The 21,742-nt window shown below is 33.8% G+C and overlaps 1 protein-coding gene across 1 annotated transcript; it reads left to right on the top strand.

Annotated features, from left to right (window-relative positions):
• The first annotated feature begins 18,363 nt into the window (after nt 1–18,363).
• LOC101257398 (14-3-3-like protein GF14 iota) lies at nt 18,364–21,700 on the top strand. Its single transcript, XM_004228360.5, has 7 exons — nt 18,364–18,552; nt 19,707–20,013; nt 20,539–20,626; nt 20,716–20,825; nt 20,924–21,072; nt 21,245–21,336; nt 21,472–21,700. The coding sequence occupies exons 1-7, from the start codon at nt 18,480–18,482 to the stop codon at nt 21,475–21,477; spliced, it is 825 nt and encodes a 274-aa protein (XP_004228408.1). The 5' UTR covers nt 18,364–18,479; the 3' UTR covers nt 21,478–21,700.
• The last annotated feature ends 42 nt before the right edge of the window (nt 21,701–21,742 follow it).

Here is a 21,742-nt window from a genome sequence, read left to right as displayed (position 1 = left end):
AATCTCAAATATGAAAACAAAATCACAAAAAAATTGAAAAATAGTGTTTAAAGTACTAAACATTCGAGATGCATAAATATTTGATGGGTACGTTAACATACTCACATAAAAATTGAAAAAATAATGAAAACTTTGTAGTACATACAATCCTAAATTCAACTTAATTTGTGATTATGAAAACAAATCTCATGAAATCTTGTAAAATAAATGATGATTTCGAAATAACCTTTATCAATTGAGAATTTCTTGAATTAATCGATAGATTTCAACAATTTGGTATGAACTATTAGTTCTTGTTCAACAATGAGGGAAGAATAATGGTGAAAATTTGATGAAAGAGAAATTTTTTTGAAAATGTGAAAGATGAAAAATAAATTCAAATGGTATTAAAGCCTTGAAAGAAATCTAAATGGATAGTGAATGTATTTCACGTTGAACTGTTTTGAGAAATAAAAAGAAAGACAAATAATAGTATTTGGATACAAATTATTTTTTAAAATATTGGTATTTTGATAGTTAAAATTACTTTAAAGTATAGATATTTTTACTAATTAAGTTAGGAATTGTGTCTAATTTACTAATTTGCTTCGTAATTTTATATTCTTTGAAATAATAATAAAACATATAAAAAATTATGTTCCTTTTATATTTGCTAATAGTATAAAATTCAAATCATTTTCATCTTCATATAAGTAAATAAAATTTTAGACAAAATCATCCAACAAATTGTATTGTAAGCAAATGACCATCATTCTATTCATTTTGAATTAATCCTTATTAATATAAGTATTAGCAATAATAATAGAGAGTAAAAAAATATATGTTTTATTGAATCGCTTTTGGCTTTAGCATATGATTTATCCACATTAATTCCTTAATATGAAAAGTAGTCTGTTCCATTTTAAATTATCCATTCTATTATTAGTACAGAGTGTCCTCCTTAATGTTTATCATTAGAAACCTCATTTCCAACACATCCCATATAAACTTTCTAGAATGAAATAGAAACAAAATTTTCGCTAAATAAACAACATTTAACAAGAAAAAAGATATAGTTTAATCATCTAGTTTATCTTTATAATAATAAAAGCTAATTCTTTTTTTTCCAGTGTATTAGAATTGAGAAATTGTATAACTCACATCTATTTAGACAAAATATCACCACCCATACCTCTCATTAGAAACACAAGATACTTTTATGAATTTTAATTGCACCAACATAGGTTGGTTGTAGTCTCTTTTGAAAAGATATTAGGAAAATTGAAAAAATATACTTAAAATAATAAAGTGATTTTATTTAAATTCATATTTAAAATAAGATATTTTTAAATAAGATTATTAACTATACTAATAATTTTTGTAGAGATAAATTATTCATAAAACTCTATATTGTCATTATTCGACAATATTCATCCTATGCTCGAGTGGAAAATTTAATTACAGCATACTAGCTACTTATATATAATAACAATCAATATTATGTATACTAGCTACTTATATATCGGACATTGCTTTCTAATGTGTGGGAGAAGTATAGGAGTACACTCATCTTTCAAACTATATACAAAATCTTTAAGTTTATATATCATACTAGAGGTAATGACATATGCTAAGCAAGGGCCCAACATAATTTTTGAAGCAATTTTTTCTTAGTAAAATACTCAACTATATTTGATCAAGAACATATATTAACATGAGCAAAACATGATATTGTTCGTGTGAATATGTGAAATAGATAAATAGTTACAAAAAGATTTTTATGTATATAACTCTTATAATTAATCTTTTTTCTATCTTCTCTGAAATATCCCTCATTTGATCTCGACTTGTGATCTTTATTGAGTTCTTCCTAATTTGATGCATCTTCAATTGTCTCCAACTCCTAATGAGAAGCTATCGTAGTTTGTCTTTCATTTTTGTATGTACGTTATTTTTCTTTTATATCATGATGAATCAATTTATACTTACCAAAACTATTGATAATGTTTGTACAATTTTGAACTCATCATTTCCTATGTCCAAGAGTTTGTAATAATTACATCGGTATGAAATTGTGAGGAAAGAAAAAAATAAAGATCATACAATTACCAAAAAGAAAAGTATGTCTATATGTTTGATTTGATTTATGTCCAACTAATCGTACTCTATATCGATCGTAACAAGTTGATTAATCGTACAAAATATATTTTGCTAGTGCGCATACCAAAAAAATGTTGGTAAGTCATGACATTGTCAAGTTGTGCTTGGAAATATAGATACATATCTCCATTTCATGTAATTGTTGGAGTTGAAAAGTTTTTTGCAACATATTTACATGATGTTGATTCTCGTAATAAAATAGTCGATATTTAAATATGTTAACTAATTAGCGTACTTGAAATGTCGAAGTTTAAATGAAAATCTATTCCTATAGCATTTTTCAGTGGAAATCTCAGCTAAATTAAGCATTTAACTTCGACGATGAACCTTTGGAGCCAACATTGAAATCGAGAAGAATTAATTAACGGAGTAAGAAACATGTGTTATACATACACAGAGACATATGGTGTGTTTGGTATGAAGGAAAATGTTTTTCATGGAAAATGTTTTCCTAGAAAATGTTTTTCTGGAAAATAAATAGATTTTGGATTTATTTTCTCATGTTTGGTTGGTGCGTAAAAAATATTTTTCGAAAATGATTTTGTGATTGATTTATAAATGAAAAATGTTTTTGTGAGACATATTTTATTTTTACTAGAGTAGAAAATAGTTTATGAAATTGAAAATATTTTTCAAAAATAATTTTTTTTGGGTGGTGATGTGGGGGTGGGGAGGGGGGTAGTGGGTGGGGTAGGAGTGAAAAAATAAAAATTGAAGTTGATAGTATTTTTAAAAAACAAAATTAATTTTTTTGGGGGTGGGGGGGCTGGACGGATGGGGGGAGGGTAGGAATTTAAAAATAAAAATTTGAAGTTAAAAATATTGTTAAAAAGCAAAATTGATTTTTTGGGGAGGGGAGGGGGGCTGACCGGTGGTGGGTGGGTGGGGGTCAGGGATCGGGTAAAAAATTAAAATTGTAAAATTGAAAATATTTTTTGAAATTGTTGTTTTTCCCAAAAAAATATAATTTGAAATTGGATGAGAGTTTAGCAAAATGTTTTCCTTATGATTTGAAAAATATTTTCTAAAACTTTTATCCCAACCAAACATGAGAAAATTGAAAAACATTTATTTTTCTTCGTACCAAATACACTCACAGTATATACATGTTTGTATTAAAATGTATCAAAATCTTAGTGATTTGCCGTAGGAGACATACAAAATTACGAAAGTACCCCTGCGCTGGTATATTTATACACCTTTAGTCCCTTTGTATACATAAGCTTATACAAAACTCAGTATAATGTAAATATGATTGCTAGTAACACTAATAATGAGAGAATCAAAATCCTATTTGAAATTTGAGATGTAGTGAGATAAACTCAGTATAATATTTTATTTTGTTTTAGTTTAATAAAAAATAATTATTGGTACCCTCAACAGTATTTATTTTCTCCTAAAAATTTGGCCAAACGTTTTGTTGGGAAATATCCCTCCCACATGGAGGATGAGTCCAATTTTTGTTGGACAACACTTTATATTTTTATTTTCTCTTTCTTGGGCTCTTTATGTTCAATGCTTTTGGCCCAATTGTTGTGTCTTTCTTTGGTTAGTCCATTTATGCCTATGTGGCTAATTAAAAGAAAAGAAGATGAGAAGATAAGATATAGGGTGAGATTGACAGTGAACAACTGCAAAAAAAAAAAAAAAAAAAAAAGAAGAAAAAGTGAGAGCTCATTTTCGAGCCTTTGCCCAGCAAGCTGGTTTTGTGCCCGGATCGAAGGTCAAACGGAGTCCGATCGTCCTGAAATTTTAGTTTGTTGTTCGTGACATTCTCCTCTTCATATTCAATGGTCGGTTTCTAGTTTTGACGCCCGGAAGGTAGTTTTCTGGCAGCATCTTCATACCTGCGTTTTTGGTGTGTTTTTCCACCTTTGGTGAAGTTTGTAGCTTGTTGTTGTGCCAAGGTTGCTCCTTGATGATTGTATTTGCCTCTAGTGTTTACTAGAGAGGAGAACTTGTTGTACCCACTTGGTTCTTGGTGATTAGTGAAAGTTTTGGTACCGTTGTTGAGCGGTCCCGTGGTATTCTCCCCGATTTGGGGTTTCCACGTATATCGTGTGTTCTTTACTTATCATGCTGCTATTTATTTGTGCTTGTTACTGCTGATTTTCTATTGTGTGTTGAGCCTTGTCGGCTATTTTGACAATTTGGGGAAAAGATTTATTCCGCTTCTGTGTTGCTTTGTCTGTGTTTCACCAACAAAATGGTATCAGAGCCAGGTTATTTTTTGGTTGGTTGTTATTGTATTGCTAACGATGGATGACAAGGTAGTTGTGCAGGGAATGGTCAGTTTGGACTCTATGAATTATTCTATATGGAAAATTCGCATAGAGGATTATTTGTGTTCTAAAGACTTGCTTGATCCGATTTTGTATAAAAATCGTCCAACAGGTGTTGCTGAGAAAGATTGGACTAGCTTGAACCGGAAAGCTGTTGCCTCCATCAGACAATATGTTTCGTTGAGTGTGTTGCAACATGTTGCTAATGAAACTAATGCTTTTGAAATGTGGAAGAAACTTGAAACCATGTACGAGAGGAATAATGCCATGGGAAAAGCATCTTTGATCAGAAGACTTGTTAAACTACAATACAAGGATGGTAATAGTATTGTAGTGCACATGAATGAGTTTCAAGGTGTGGTGAACCAACTAGCCGGAATGAAGATGAAATTGGAGGATGAACTTCAAGCTTTGTTGTTACTTTCCTCATTGCCCGACAGTTGGGATACCTTGGTAGTTTCACTTAGCAATTCTGCTCCGGATGGCAAGATGACCATGGATATGGTCACAACTAGTCTTCTTAATGAGGAATCTAGAAGAAAAGAATCAGGTTTCTCTAGTCAAGTTGAAGCAAATGTTATTCCAGAATCCAGCAGGGGGAGAAGCAAGAGCAGAAATCCTCAAAATAGAGACAAGTCGAAAGGAGATCCAATTCAAGAAGAAGAGATTTCACTTGCCATTACTGTCAAAAGCCAGGCCATATCGAGAGATTTTGCAGAAAGAAAAAGAGGAAATGTCCAGGGAGAGAAAAGAGAAAAATGAGAACTCCGAGCAAAAGTCAGATAAAAAGAACACTACAGCTTTAGCATTTAGTGATGATGATTTGTTCATTATCAGTGATCATGGATTATTGAACATAGCTTATGATGATTGCACCTGGGTAATTGATTCTGGTGCCTCTTATCATATTACTTCACACAGGGAGTACTTTTTATCCTACACTAGTGGTGATTTTGGTTATGTGAGGATGGGAAATGATGGTTCATCTAAGATCATCGGTGCGGGTTCTGTTTGTTTAGAGACTTCCACGGGTTGCAGGTTGGTGCTCAGGGATGTGAGGCACGTCCCAGATATCAGATTGAGTTTGATTTCAGCTGGTTTGCTTGATGATCAGGGTTATGCCAACAAATTTTGTGATGGAAAATGGAAGCTCTCCAAGGGCAGTTTGATTGTAGCTCGAGGCAAGAAACAGAGATCACTTTATGTAATGCAAGCAAGAGTATGCAACGGAGATGTCAATGTTGCAGGTGATGCCTCCAGTGACCTGTGGCATAATAGACTTGGGCACATGGGTGAAAAAGGTTTGCAGATTCTTTCCAAGAAAGATTATCTTCCCAATTTTTCAGGTATGCCTTTACACTCTTGTGTTGATTGTTTAGATGGAAAGCAACATAGAGTTGCATTTCGCTCACGCCCCCCATTTAGAAGAAAGCATGCCTTAGATCTTGTTCACACTGATGTATGTTCTATGGATGCTAAATCTCACCGTGGTGCACAATATTTTGTAACATTTATTGATGATTATTCTAGAAAATTGTGGGCTTTTGTTTTGAAAAGTAAAGACCAGGTACTTGATGCATTCAAGGAGTTTCATGTCAGAGTTGAAAGAGAAAGCGACAGGAAACTCAAGTGTGTCAGATCAGATAATGGTGGAGAGTACAGGGGTCCTTTTGAGAATTATTGCAAGAGTCAGGGTATCAAGCTTGAGAAAACAGTTCCGAAGACACCTCAGCTTAATGGAGTTGCAGAGAGAATGAACAGAACCATCGAAGAGAGAATCCGATGTATGCTATCTCATGCTAAGCTGCCAAAGTCCTTTTGGGCAGAGGCAATGTTCACAGCAGTGTACTTGATCAATCATTCTCCTTCAGTGCCTCTTGAAGGTGATGTTCCTCAGAGAGTTTGGACCGTGAAATATGTCTCCTATAAGCATTTGAGAGTCTTTGGTTGCAGAGCATTTGTTCATGTTCCTATAAATGAGAGATCCAAGCTTGATAAGAAGACCAAGGAGTGCATTTTCCTTGGATATTCAGAGGATGAGTTTGGGTACAGATTATGGGATCCACGTGATAGGAAAGTGGTCAGAAGCAGAGATGTTGTGTTCTTTGAAGATCAAACCATTGAAGATTGTGAGAAGAAGAAAGCAAATCCTTCTCCGTGCATTACAGTTGACCCGACACCATCTCTTCCGCGTGTTGTTGTCCCTCAGGATCATGGGGGAGATATGCACGATCATGCCAATGATACCCTTGATGATGATGGTCATAATGGTGATGATAATGATGATGTGCCAGTACAGACAGAGGAGGCACAACCACAGTCAGATCCTTCACCGCCACCTCAGTTGAGAAAGTCCACCAGAGCGATTAAACCTTCCACTAGATTTCCAAATAATGAATATGTGTTAGTGACTGATGGGGGAGAGCCAGAGACTTATGATGAGGCTATGTCACATGTGCACCGGGAGAAGTGGTACGATGCCATGCAAGATGAGATGAAATCCTTGCATGAGAACCACACATTTGAGCTTATGGAGTTGCCCAAGGGCAAAAGAGCACTCAAGAACAAGTGGGTATACAGATTGAAGTGTGATGACACTAGCTCACAACCAAGGTACAAGGCAAGGTTGGTTGTGAAGGGTTTCAGTCAGAAGAAGGGCATAAATTTTGATGAGATATTTTCTCCAGTTGTGAAGATGTCCTCTATTCAAGTTGTACTTGGTTTAGCTGCTAGCATGGACTTGGAGATTGAGCAGCTTGATGTGAAAACAACATTTCTTCATGGTGACCTTGATGAGGAGATCTACATGGAGCAACCTGAAGGCTTTCAGGTTAAGGGAAAGGAGAACTTAGTATGTTGTTTGAAGAAGAGTTTGTATGGCTTGAAACAAGCACCTCGGCAGTGGTACAAGAAATTTGAGTCTTTTATGATTGATCACGACTTCCACAAAACACATTCTGATCATTGCGTCTTTGTGAAGAACTACTCCGAAGGTGATTTTCTCATTCTCCTTTTATATGTAGATGATATGTTGATTGTTGGTCAGGATACCAAGAAGATTGCTAGCTTGAAGAAGTCATTGAGTAAGTCCTTTGCAATGAAGGATTTAGGCTCCGCCAGAGAGATTCTATCTATGAGGATCACTCGTGATAGAAAGAACAAAAAGCTTTGGCTATCACAGGAGAAGTACATTGAGAAAGTGCTTGACAGATTCAACATGAGGAAGGCTAAACCGGTGAGTTCTCCACTTGCAGGCCACATGAAGTTGAGTATCTACCAGTGTCCCACAAGTGAGAAAGATAAGCAAGAGATGAAGAAGGTGACTTACGCTTCAGCCGTGGGTAGTTTGATGTATGCCATGGTATGTACGAGGCCGGATATTGCTTATTCTGTTGGGGTTGTTAGACGTTACATGTCGAATCCGGGTAAAGAGCACAGGGCAGCGGTAAAATAGATCCTCAGATATCTTACAGGCACCTCCAGTGTTTGTTTATGTTTTGGTAATGGGCAGCCTATGTTAGATGGGTTTACAGATTCAGATATGTCCGGTCATGTTGATACTGCAAAGTCCACCTCGGGGTACTTGATGACGTTTGGAGGAGCTGCAGTTTCATGGCAATCAAGATTGCAAAAGTGTGTTGCTTTGTCCACTACTGAGGCAGAGTATATAGCAGCTGTTGAGGCAGGCAAGGAGTTGTTATGGATGAGGAATTTCCTTGAGGAGCTTGGTTTGGATCAAGGAAATTATCTTCTTCATTGTGATTCTCAGAGTGCCATCCACCTTGCTAAGAATGCCACTTTCCACTCTCGAACCAAACACATTAAGAGGAGATATCATTGGATTCGAGAAGCTATAGAAGACAAGTCATTTGAGCTCATCAAGATTCACACAAGTGAGAATTGTTCGGATATGATGACTAAAACTTTGCCTAAAGAGAAGCTTGTGCTATGTCGAGAGAAGACAGGTTTGTTTGAGCACTCCATGTAGGAGTGAGGGGGAGATTTGTTGGTAAATATCCCTCCCACATGGAGGATGAGTCCAATTTTTGTTGGACAACACTTTATATTTTTATTTTCTCTTTCTTGGGCTCTTTATGTTCAATGCTTTTGGCCCAATTGTTGTGTCTTTCTTTGGTTAGTCCATTTATGCCTATGTGGATAATTAAAAGAAAAGAAGATGAGAAGATAAGATATAGGGTGAGATTGGCAGTGAACAACTGCAGAAAAAAAAAAAGAAGAAAAAGTGAGAGCTCATTTTCGAGCCTTTGCCCAGCAAGCTGGTTTTGTGCCCGGATCGAAGGTCAAACGGAGTCCGATCGTCCTGAAATTTTAGTTTGTTGTTCGTGACATTCTCCTCTTCATATTCAATGGTCAGTTTCTAGTTTTGACGCCCGGAAGGTAGTTTTCTGGCAGCATCTTCATACCTACGTTTTTGGTGTGTTTTTCCACCTTTGGTGAAGTTTGTAGCTTGTTGTTGTGCCAAGGTTGCTCCTTGATGATTGTATTTGCCTCTAGTGTTTACTAGAGAGGAGAACTTGTTGTACCCACTTGGTTCTTGGTGATTAGTGAATGTTTTGGTACCGTTGTTGAGCGGTCCCGTGGTTTTCTCCCCGATTTGGGGTTTCCACGTATATCGTGTGTTCTTTACTTATTACGCTGCTATTTATTTGTGCTTGTTACTGCTGATTTTCTATTGTGTGTTGAGCCTTGTCGGCTATTTTGACAATTTGGGGAAAAGATTTATTCCGCTTCCGGGTTGCTTTGTCTGTGCTTCACCAAGACGTTTCACTACTTCAAAATAAGCAACTTTCTGAAAAGAAAAAAGAAAAAAGATTTTTGACCTCCCAAAAAACATACATGTTTGGATCATCTTACAACTTATGACATAGCCATAAGTAAGGAGTTAGAGTATGTTGTATAATTTGTATAACTGATACAAATTAATATAAAATTTAAATTTGTTGATTTAGGGGTTAAATTTTACTTTTGGTTTAATTTATATGCAAATGTTGAAATTATATGAATAAGAGATAAATGTATATGTATTGATAATACAAAACAAATTATAACTTTCATATGTTGGTTATAGATACATAGACACAGATATACAAATCAAATATATACAAAAACTCTCGGATTAAAAAAATAAAAGGATATACAAATCAAAGTATATAAAAGCATTCACAAATAGAGTATATACAAAAATATTCATAAAAATGTTGAACATATACGACTAGGAGATACGATGTATACTACAATTAAGTTGAAATCTTGAGTTAGACTCGAGAAAAGGGATGGAGAAATATTAGATTTTGTTGCATGCAAATTTATATCTCTAGTAATCATCTTCGATGAAGATTGTGCATCTATGATTTGAATTTTGAATGTGTATAATGATGTTATCGAAAGAATTCAAGATTATGACTGAAAATATGAAATGATGTGAAAAAAACTGAAGAAAAGAACACAAATAAAAAAAGGATGAAAATTACAAAGAAATAACTGAGGAGTTACCTTGATAGGGTATATACATCATAAGGAGGGAGAATTTGAAATTTCAAAATTTCAAGTTTTGATTTTATTGAAAGATTTTTGGTGATAGATTAGTGGGTGTGACGATAGTGTGTGTTTTAATTTGTATACAAGGAGGAGAAGATTTACACGTTTGTAATACAAATCTTAAAATGTTGGACCCCAATCATGACCACTTTTCTTTACCTATAACCATTATTTATAATTAAATTATGGGATATATAACACTCACCAACTCTAGTTTACGATATTAGGTTTATCTCTCTAATTTTAATGTTTTTGTAATCATTCTTTAAATCTATTTAAAATAAATATAAATTAATTTAGATTTGACAATTTTATCCTTATATATGCAAGTTTAGATATAATTTTCAACGATTTATCTCTATTCGTTGGATCATATATTTTCTTCGCTCGTGAAAATGTTTAACTAGAACAAAATCTAATCGTTCTTATCGAATTTTTCATATTTGGTGAAAATGACGGGTCAGCTCGAATGAAGACTTTGATCTTTGTTTCATGAAAAGCCACGTATTTGTGCTGATTTATTTTTAAAATATTTGTTAAATAAGTTGTTTTTATTAAATATTTATTAATATGAAAAAATTAATATAAAAAGTGGGTAAAATTGTCGAATCAAAATTAATCTATATTTACTTTTAAATAAATTTAAAGAATGGTTAAAAATAAATGAAAGTAAGAGAGGTAGACGTAATATCGTAAACCACATGGGAGATTAGTTTTATAGAGTGAAACCTAGAGGGAGGTCTCTGAAATTTATCCCTTAAATTAAACATTAGTTACGATGCATAATTAACTACTATATATTAGCTTAGTTGTGTGATTTTTTAGGAAATTTTCGTATATAGCCACTCAAAAATAGTCTAGCTACGCTTCATAGCAACAATTTTCTAGTTATGATTCGCAGTTACATGTTATATATAGAAGAGTGACAAGCGAGTTAGGAGAGGGAGGAGAGATAAGAGCGAGAGAGGGTAGAGAGTGGGAAAGAGGTGAATTATATATGTATAATAGTTAAATAATTGTATATTATACATATCTATTTGTATATCTGGCGAGCGAAATTGGGAGAGAGAGGAGAGAAGCGAGCGGAACAAGGAAATTATTTGTATAATTCGTATCTCATTTGTATAATTTGCAGGTACGTTTATACAATTCGAATGTTTTTGTATAACTGAGTAATATAAAGTCTGAAATTATAAAAATATGATAAAACTTGAAATAACGAATTGATACAAACATAAACATATGAACTTAAAACAATTATACAAAATATATTATACAAATTACATTATATAAATTATATTATACAATTGCAAAAACTACACGTTTATATAAACTTAAAGAAGTTATGCACCAAGAGATTAAATGTATATGGTCACAAAGCTGAAAAATCTAAGGAAATCATTGCCATATAGAAATACAACCTCATCGTATACAAATATAAATCAACGAAGAATTGTTAGTTTTGAATTATACAAATATGGTGAATTACATAAATGTGGTGAATTATACAAACGTGATTAATTATACAAACTCGAAGTCGATCAACTCATGTTATTAATCATTAATGTTAGTTGTGAGTGGTAATTATGACAAACTATGGCTATGATGACTATAAAGAAGTATACCATAAAAAATATATTTAGCCAATAATCCTCATTATATAGTTGCATCTCAATCATAATTTCATCATGAATTCTTATTATCGTTATGCTCATTAGACAATGTTATAATCTCGAATTCAACCTTTTCATCAATATGACACCTAAAAACCAATTATTACTAATCAAATAAATAGGACTAACCCACTGTTATATACATTTTTTTGCTACAATTTTCAGTTACCTTTACACAAATATATTCATTCAGACTTTCTTTACCTATAAGCTTGTCATCCTAATATATATTCATTCCCTTGGACATTAAAATGAAAACATCGGTCCTTATTTAGAACCTTAGAGATACACCTCTCAACTTTACACATTGATATCGTATCAACGATCCACCACTAAAAATTTTCTTCTAGCTCATTCGTCTTTAGTAACAAGCAAGTTGGTTTCTCAAATATCAATGTGACATTGAACCTTATTATACAAGAATGTGATACAAATGATAACTCGTTATGTAGTTAGTATTCAGGCTTAACAATCAACATATCCATTTTTTTATATTCCACTAGTATCCCATCGTGAAAGTCCGTTACATCCACCACCAGAACACATCATATCTACCGAGAAGATCATATCCAATTAGATCACACATTTCTATCCATCAAATAGTTGTAAAATATTATCAAATTAGTTTCGGATCTAGTCCAAGCTATATGTATTCTTTCATAGGTCAGGTCAATATAAAAAGTAACACACTTCATAACTCGAACCAAGTAAGTATCGATACTATTATAGTAGAAATTCTAACCATAATTGGTGAATCATTTTCTAAGCAATTCATCCATATTATGATAACTTTACTAATTGTAGTTTCCAAAGTTACAACTCCATTATCTAGACATCCATTTAATCATTCCACTTCCAATGGTTAAACCATTTCATGTACTGTATATAACACACAACACAACTGACATAAGTACTATTCACTTTACTAGGGTAACTAACATTACACAACCCCTTTAAATTTTTAAACATTCTAACTCTAACCAAACATATTTTCCATAAGTATATCACCTAACCTTAGTACCAGCTCTAACATCCCAATCATACACGACACAACTTACCCACATGAGGAACTACGCACGAGTCATCATATAATACATAGTGCGAGTAGAATTAAGTAAAGCGATAAAATCAAAACGGAACTAAGTACGCACGATAAAGATTCAAGAAGTGAAGACTTTTTCTAAAAGTCATTATAGCCTCTCGAAGATAAGTAAAGACGTCTCTATACCGATCCTTGACTCTACTTAGACTCGACTTGTATACACGTGAGACCTATGTACCTGAGGCTCTGATACCATGTTGTCACGACCTAAAAAAATGGACGCGATGGCACTCGTCTTATCCCACCAAGACAAGTCAGCCTAAAACTCAACCATTACAATAAAATGCGAAATATTTCAGAAATAATTCAAAACACCCCCAAACTCCTGCTGTGTGTAATTTTTTCCTTTCGATTTGAAATCTGGTTGTCACGTGTACAAGCCTTTAAAGTATTACAATTGATTCAAAAGAAACGCTAGTCTCAAATGAACTTGTTTCTAGAATAGAACAAGGTCATACTAAGGAGAAAGAAAGTCCTCTGAGACAACAAACAGCTAGCTCACAAATCTCCAAGAAGCCTCAGACAAGGAGAAGATAAGTATCACAAAGTTTGGGCGAGTAACCTATAAAAAAATTATAGTAGCAAGGGGTGAGTACCAAATCATACGGTACCCAGCAAGTAAACTTCTAAAAACATGTTAAGAGAATAAAATACGGATATTCCTTACACACCAACCGAACCTCCACAACTACAACCTGCATAAAATAAATCCAACCTAACAGTTCACAACTTTCATGGCATCCAACTCTTCAAAATCATTTTAACAAATTACACATCGTTAACTACAACTCATATTTAAAAATCACAAACTTTCACAAAAGGAACTCACAATATCAGCAACACACAAGATCAAGTTCGTCAAATAGAGGTAATCAAATATCAAGTACTTTCCAACAATCAATAAAACACATAATCATCAAGAATGAAGAATGTCATAGATGCAATGCAATATGACACCATGAAGTGATATGCCTCAGAATACCAATCTCTCTCTCAGTCGTATATACATGATACTCCTCGGAAACACATCGAGAGTTCATGATCCATGGGGGACTCGCGAGGTCCATATACCTACATGGACGATCTCCATGTGTTTGTGCGGACGATCTCAACGCACTATCATAAATTAAATAAATTCCGCACGGACGATATCCACGTGCCCAATCATAATCATAACTTTCTATCGCAAGGACGATCTCCACGTGCCCAAATAATCATAATTCGATCTCAACAAGAACGATCTCCACGTGTTAGACCTTTACTCATACTCAATCTCATGTCAATGCTTGTACATAATATGACATCAAGTAAAGGAGATGATGCAACATCTCAATAAATCAAATGTTTCTATGACATATAATCACCTCAATTATCACAATTTTACGGGTTCAGTAAAGAACACAATCACACATAATAAATCAAATTAATAATATATCAACTAATGCACATATGCTTTGGCATTCTTGGATTACAATCCACATTCTATAGTAATAAACTTTTCCATTATAACACCGGTACTCTTACCATTCTCAACATATCACATACAAACAAATAATCACATTCTCTTTTATTACCCCTTTTTATCATTAGAATTAATCAACGTGGACAAGTCAACCCATAGCCAAATCTCATTACTCCCAAACATATACCACAAGGAAATACACGCATTTCATACACTTAGCAAGAGAATCCACTTTCCTCAATCAATCAAGAATTTACTCCGATAGTTGAGCCTTCCCTTTTTGTTGAACTTCCAACTCAAAGCAATCTATTCAAACAAATGACCATAATAAGATTTCAAAACTAACAAACCCCATATTATTATGCCTATACCCATAAACTCACTCCAATCTATGTCACGTTCCTAATTTTGATGTCAATTAATACTTCAACTCTCACAGTTCTCAATTCAAGCCTAAGGTTAAGACTACAACCTTAAAAGCTTTCATATAATATAATTCATCCGATATTTAATTACCTATCTCAATATATCAAAACTTGAATTATAATGTAATAATTACAAAATATTCGAAATCAAACAAACTTACAAAATCAACACTAAACCGTAACTAATATGTGCTCGTGGACTAATTTTAGAAAGAATATTATCAGTGCATCTATTCAATAATCACATCCCCTGATCACTAGTCATAATTTACCTAAAGACGTAGTCCCAGTTCTTGTTAGCAGTAACCCATAAAACAATATTTATACATAAATTTAAAACACCAATTTTGGAAAAACTTAAATATCAACTCACTACACTCGTAGATACTCACTATAATTTAACATAATTTTTTTGCTATCTAAAACTTACAAATTATTAGCTATCAATATGTCAAAATATTTTCCACTCAAACTTATCCTCTAAAGACCAAATTCCAGTGAAATACATAATTTAAATATTCAATACGTTTCCTCCCATCAGAATTAACGTCATACACATGATTATTAGTGGGAAAAGTTTGTTCACCAATTGGACTATTTGATTTTTAATTCTTTCACTTGCAATATGTATAAAATTATCACAAAATTTTAGTTACATTTCTTACCTGAAGGAACAGGATTCACTTTTCGTCCTCTGTTGAATGTCTTGAATCGGACCCGTTACAAACAGAAAGGACGGGGGTTAGCACTATATATATATAGACGCTATGGCAAACCCTATTTTTGCAATTCTGTTTTTGCCTCTCCATAATAAAACTGCTCTCTCTCTTCCCGTGGACGTAGCCAATTTATTGGTGAACCACGTAAATCTGTTGTCTTGTTTTTCGCGTTTATATATTTTCTCGTATTATCTCAAATTCTGCACAACATCCTCTTTTTACTTCGTGACATGGTGCTGCACTAACTATACGGTTCTGTCTCAGTTTAGGTTCTTAATGTATTTTACGTGGGTCACTAAATGAATTATGGACTTGACCTATTAATCAACAACTAAATAAATAAATTATTTAATTAATATCTATCAATTAAATAATCGTATTTATCAAAAAGTTCAAAATTCTTAAAATCAACTTCATCTATTGATCATTAATCACTCGAGGCAACTATTGGGAGGGGTAAAATGGTCATTTTATAAAAATTACAAAAACGACCTTACAGGTCGTTACACCTCTAAGTTCAACATGGACGTTAGGACAAGATCCTTGATGTCCTAAAGTAAATATTGAAATGAAAAAGGGGACTTTTTGGAATGCAAGGAGGAGCCACAAAAATAGGAAGTGCAAAGTGATCTTAACGATGCGCATATTCATGATCTTAAACACATGCAGTTGTATTACAAAAAGATGCAGGTTGAATGACATCTATACATTGAATGTACGAATATGTAATATAGTTAAAGCGAAATGACATAATGAAAGGACTGCAATTGATATGAATACATACTCAACTGAATGTAAAGAAATAAAGGAGTGAAATTATTTAAACTTTACAAAATACTTAATCATGTATGAACTCAACATATTAAGTGTTATGCTAAAATATACATTTAAATCTATTTGGGAGATTTGCTAATCGAAAATAATCACTATGAGTAACCTGATGATACAATGTCTCTTCCACACATCCAAAATTGTCCTGTACCTTGGCGGGATATAGAACATTTCATCTAAGTGGATTCACTAAAGCTCTCTCGAAAATAATGAGTTATCTAAAAATAATGATCCTTTACGCATGTTGGCTAATGGCTACAAGGTTTATGAGAAATGTGAGTTGTCTGAACTTACACCCATATCGGTGTACAACACTACTCCCAATAAATATATATTCATGCTTAAATGTACAAAGCTTGCTCTTTCTCAATTTGAGGTAATTGCTCAAAATATCCTATTAAAAGTGGTAACTGCTATGAAATAGCAATGAACTCATTAACTATTTTGAAATCAAAAATTTTCTTTTCTCAATGTAAAAAATTATTTGGGAATACTTAGTTCCCTTATACTCTTACTCAAATCATATTTAAAACCCTTTCTCAAAATCATCTTTGCTTTCTCACAAGATCAATTTAAGACAAAAATATTTGCTTTAAAAGAATCTCCAAAATTATAACTCAAAATAGTGTTGATGGTGTAATATATACATGAACCAATCAATTCAAGGATCTCAATAAAAATACAAAGACTCAACACTCAGAAATCAAGAAATCAGATTTCAACTATACTAATCATCTCATATTTACTCAAAATCTTGGATAAAACTCTAGACTACTCTTAGACTGAATTTAGATAGATGTAGGGCGTGGAGACGAATTTAGTCTATCACTATGATAATCTTACATACTTGGAAGAACAAACTTCTTGGTGAAACTGGAAGTACGATTGAAAACTGTATTTTTCTCCTCTTGGATCCTTGCTAAGATTTGGAAGTTTTAGTGAGAGTATTAGGGTCAACTAATACTATTTAGAACCTTAATTAGGTGTAAAAATGTTTTGGTTTGCTGAAGAAACAACTTAAAATGGGTGAGAAAAGACTAAATTACCCTCCAAAAGTTGATGAAAACCTTTCATGAGGTCATCTACGATTTTTGGTTGTCTATACGGATCATAGATCCCAAATGTGGATTTCATACTAAATTTTAAGGCTCAAAATTTCATTGTACGGATCTAAATGACAACCCGTAGAAGTTTTCACGAATAGTAAAACCAATCCATATAATTTATATTAAATTTTAAGTCTCAAAATTTCATTTTACGGGTCAAAACGACCCCCCGTAGAAGTTTCCACGGCCCGTAGATCCAATCTGTTGAATTTATATATTGAATATTAAGGCCCGAAAACTTATTCTATAGGTCCACACTGTGGCTTGTAGAAGGTTTTAAGACTCGAAGATGGATTCTTATGAATCAAAGTCCAAAATTAGACTCTCTGAAATGTATTCACGACTTAACAGTATGGATCGTGGATTGAATTACTGACTCATAGAAGGGTTTTGTAGTTCACAGACTTAGAAAACTTTGATGTAGTAGTCTTTGAACTCGAAATAAGGCAATTTTAATTAGTTGAGTTAAAAAGAGGACTCATACACCTTCAATGTGATAGGTCATGTGACACATAATTTATTATGTGTCGAAAGATATGATTATTTGAAGTTTACCTACGTGAAATCTTATGTCAAAACTTAATCGGTTAGTAAACTTTAAACTTAACTTTGTGCTGGGATTCTTGTGAGCTTAATTCATTTCCAAATTCATCCCACACCAAAAAATATTGACCTTTACACCTAAGAGAAATTTAAGAATAAGCCGGTACAACCTTACACACAACGGTTCGGGCCTTAGCTTGGAAATTCTCGAAGTGTTACAATGTACACCTCATCTAGTTATCTTTTTCGGACTATACTTATGAAATTACACTGAATATATTATTGTTATGATTGTTGTTTGAGATGAGTGTTCAATTATTATTATTTTTAATCTTTCATATAACACGTACAAAGGGGACAATTATGTAAATATGTTGGAAAGAAAATTAGTTAAGTTTAACCTCAATTGGCGGTTTACCAATTGTAGTAATAATTAATGGAATGGTAGATATGAGTCTTTTTCCCACAACTTTCTCCATGTTGTAACTGTCAATGCCCTCCTTATTATCCATTTTCTCTCTTGAAATAATACGTATAATTAGTACTCTAATCACTTTCTTAATTCACATCAATATCCTTTTGGCTTGTAATTTGCACAAGAAGAACACTATATTGTTTACCCTAATTATTAAAGAAAAATGTCAAAGGAAAAGGAAAGAGAAACTCATGTTTACACAGCCAAGCTCGCGGAACAAGCTGAACGTTATGATGGTAATTCTTTTTCCTCTGTTTGTTTTAGATCACAAGTTTCAATTATTAATTTTTTTGTTTTCTTTAACTCCGTGACAATAATATAGATTGAGACGGAGGGAATAACATGAATAAAATCATCTACATATTACTATGTATAAAGTTTCTCCTTTTTATTTTCTTTTGATACATCCTTTTTCTCCCTTACATTGTAGTTCTACTTGTGCTAGAATAGTGTGTGATCAATTTTTTGAAGAATTTGTACTTGTTCTTGAGAGAGAAGATATTGTTTCCATACTGATGAGTTTCAAGTGTGTCAAATCCAATCCCTTTTTCTTATATCAGTATTCTCCTCTTGATCAATATTTTTTCCTCGAAATGCTTCAAATCTCAAAGATACACTTATATTATAATAAGGTCCCCGAATTTATTTTATAAATAACTTTCTACCTACGTGGCATATCTTCTGGGTACAACGTATGTTAACAATTTTTTCAATGATAGTGTCACATAGGTCAAAATAGGTATAAAATTATTTGTAAAATAAGTGCGGGATGATAGTACCTTAGTAAGTATAAGCATGTCTCTGGATTTCGGGCATAGGTTGGGGTTACATGTGCATTTTCCCCCATAAATTTTTCACATAATGTATCTTAATTTAGACATACAACTTTAGTTTAGATATTTGAATTCTTTTTCGGCAAATCCTGCAACTAGATCGATACTCCAAATCATAAAAAATTTAAATCATGAAACATCTGACCTCTAGATCCGAGCAATTTAGAGGCAAAGTGTCAAGTAAGTTGGCTTGGTTCTTTTATTGGGGTTAAAGGCATGTAAGTTGCTTGGTTAAGTTTGATATTATGCATCGTGTAAAGAATTTTTATATTATCATTATATTTTTATACCTATTTCACTTCTTGTGAGAATGTAATAAGCCGAGTTGATTTCTTAGCTTCCTCAACTAATAGTTATTACCATAAATTAACTTTCTTTATTGAAGAAAGTTCATCAACAAGAAAGGCAAGTTTATGAGATAATAATTGTTGATTGAGTGATAACCGTGATTTCACATTCATCTCATCTCATTAATGGGGAGTGAGATGTAGTTAATGTCTTCGCATTGCACCATTATAGTGTTTGATAACTTCATATTACCATTTATTATTTCTCAGAAATGGTTGAGAGTATGAAGAAAGTTGCAAAACTGGATGCTGAACTGACAGTGGAGGAAAGGAACTTGCTTTCTGTTGGTTACAAGAATGTAATTGGAGCTCGAAGGGCTTCGTGGCGTATCATGTCTTCCATCGAGCAGAAGGAAGAGTCGAAAGGGAACGAGAACAATGTCAAGCTGATTAAGGGATACAGGCAGAAAGTAGAAGAGGAGCTCTCCAAGATTTGCCATGATATTCTTGAAATCATAGACAAACATCTCATTCCATCATCTGGCACCGGTGAAGCTACCGTCTTTTATTACAAAATGTAAGTCAAATGCATAACAACAACAACCCTTTCTACCTGTTTTTGTTAATCAAAATGGTCCATAACAAGCTTGTGATCCTGTTCTGAGGTTCTTCATGACTTTTAGAGTCATCTGTCCTGTCCCTACACTTTGCCAGTCAAATTTTGCATCTCGGTAGGGGCACACGGAGTTTTAGTGAGACTCTAAGTCCGTGACACATCACTGTGCTGTGTTCAGCCTGTTCTCTAAGAACCTTTGGGAGGTGTAGGGAGTGTGACAACGTACACACTTCCTTAGCTCCCTTTACTCCGTTGGGCCTTCTCATTAGTTGCAGAGTTTGGTACCCCTCATTCCTAAAGGTCCGGAGTTTTGCCCATTCTACCCGAAGTTCTGACCTGATATCCAAAGAAGGGCAGAGTTTAACAGCTTTTTCGACTCTCTTTCATGTGGAGGAATGAGGCCAGGCACCTCCGGCCTGTGTTTATTACAATTCTTGCATTACAATCCATACGTATATGACTTATTTTTTTGTTTGTCTGGTTCAGGAAAGGCGATTATTTTCGTTACCTTGCTGAGTTCAAGACTGATCAGGAAAAGAAAGAGGCTTCTGAACTATCATTGAAAGGCTACGAGGCAAGTTATCTTACAAATATCTTTACACTGTCAGCGTATATAACTTAAAGTGCGCACATTTGAAAGTTCTCTTGATATGTTTTCTTCAGGCTGCTACTGCCACTGCAAACTCTGATCTCCCTTCAACACATCCGATCAGGCTCGGTCTTGCTTTGAACTACTCTGTGTTCTACTATGAGATCATGAATTCCCCCGAAAGGTAAAGTTCAAGACAGATGAATTAATACCTGCAGACTATGTATATTTCTTGTCCTCTGGATGATGTTACGTTGTAGATTAACAATTTCCAAAATGCAGGGCTTGTCACTTGGCTAAACAAGCTTTCGACGAGGCAATAGCAGAGTTGGACACTTTGAGTGAAGAATCATACAAAGACAGTACCTTAATCATGCAGCTGTTGAGAGACAATCTCACACTATGGACCTCTGATTTGCCCGAAGACGGAGGTAAAAATCATTTAAATGTTTGTTTCAGGATTTAGTCCTGATTATCAAGAGCTGGAATCCCGAACCCATAAACTTTAAATCCTGGCTCCGCCTTTGTGGATAGCACATTGTAGCTTCAAATATTGACTCCGCCTTGTTTAGATAACTATATTGAACATTACTGTTTGTGCAGCTGAAGAGAATTCGAAAGCTGATGAACCGAAATCAGCAGAACCTCCTAAAAAAACAGAAGAAGCACCTCAAAAAACAGAAGATCCACCTCAAGTGAGTATTCAACTTGATCCATAACTCAATTTTAAAGGGCGGAATCGCCCTAAACTTGACACGTTTTATTCAGTGCACACCCAAACTTTGTCTAGTCCTTTTTTATCGTGACGTTGACTTTTTGTGCTTTGACAGAACTGATGGAGGCACAAGGAGAGCAATTCCTCCAATACAAGAAGATGCATTTTGTAATTTGATGGATACATTTTCATTTTTTTCCTCTTTATTTATGTTCTTTGGTGGAAAATTGTTATTTTTGCGAATGAGTTTAAGTCTTGTTAGATACATGATTTTGTCAAGGGACTAAGTAAGTCTCTTGAGATTATGAGTCAATTGAAGGACAATGAAAGATGATTTTGATCTAGTACTCCTATGTTAGTATTACTTATTGTTGTAATTGGACAAA

Source organism: Solanum lycopersicum, chromosome 1 (assembly GCF_036512215.1).
Source record: "Solanum lycopersicum chromosome 1, SLM_r2.1".
Taxonomy (NCBI): Eukaryota; Viridiplantae; Streptophyta; class Magnoliopsida; order Solanales; family Solanaceae; genus Solanum; species Solanum lycopersicum.
This window is presented reverse-complemented; position numbering and strand designations above follow the sequence as displayed.

What these genes read in the sequence shown, in the direction of transcription:
- LOC101257398 (XM_004228360.5), top strand. Translation starts at nt 18,480, where the DNA reads ATGTCAAAGGAAAAGGAAAGAGAAACTCATGTTTACACAGCCAAGCTC. An exon ending in ACCGTCTTTTATTACAAAAT is followed by an intron (nt 20,014 to 20,538) that starts GTAAGTCAAATG and finishes TGTCTGGTTCAG; the next exon opens with GAAAGGCGATTATTTTCGTT. An exon ending in TATCATTGAAAGGCTACGAG is followed by an intron (nt 20,627 to 20,715) that starts GCAAGTTATCTT and finishes TGTTTTCTTCAG; the next exon opens with GCTGCTACTGCCACTGCAAA.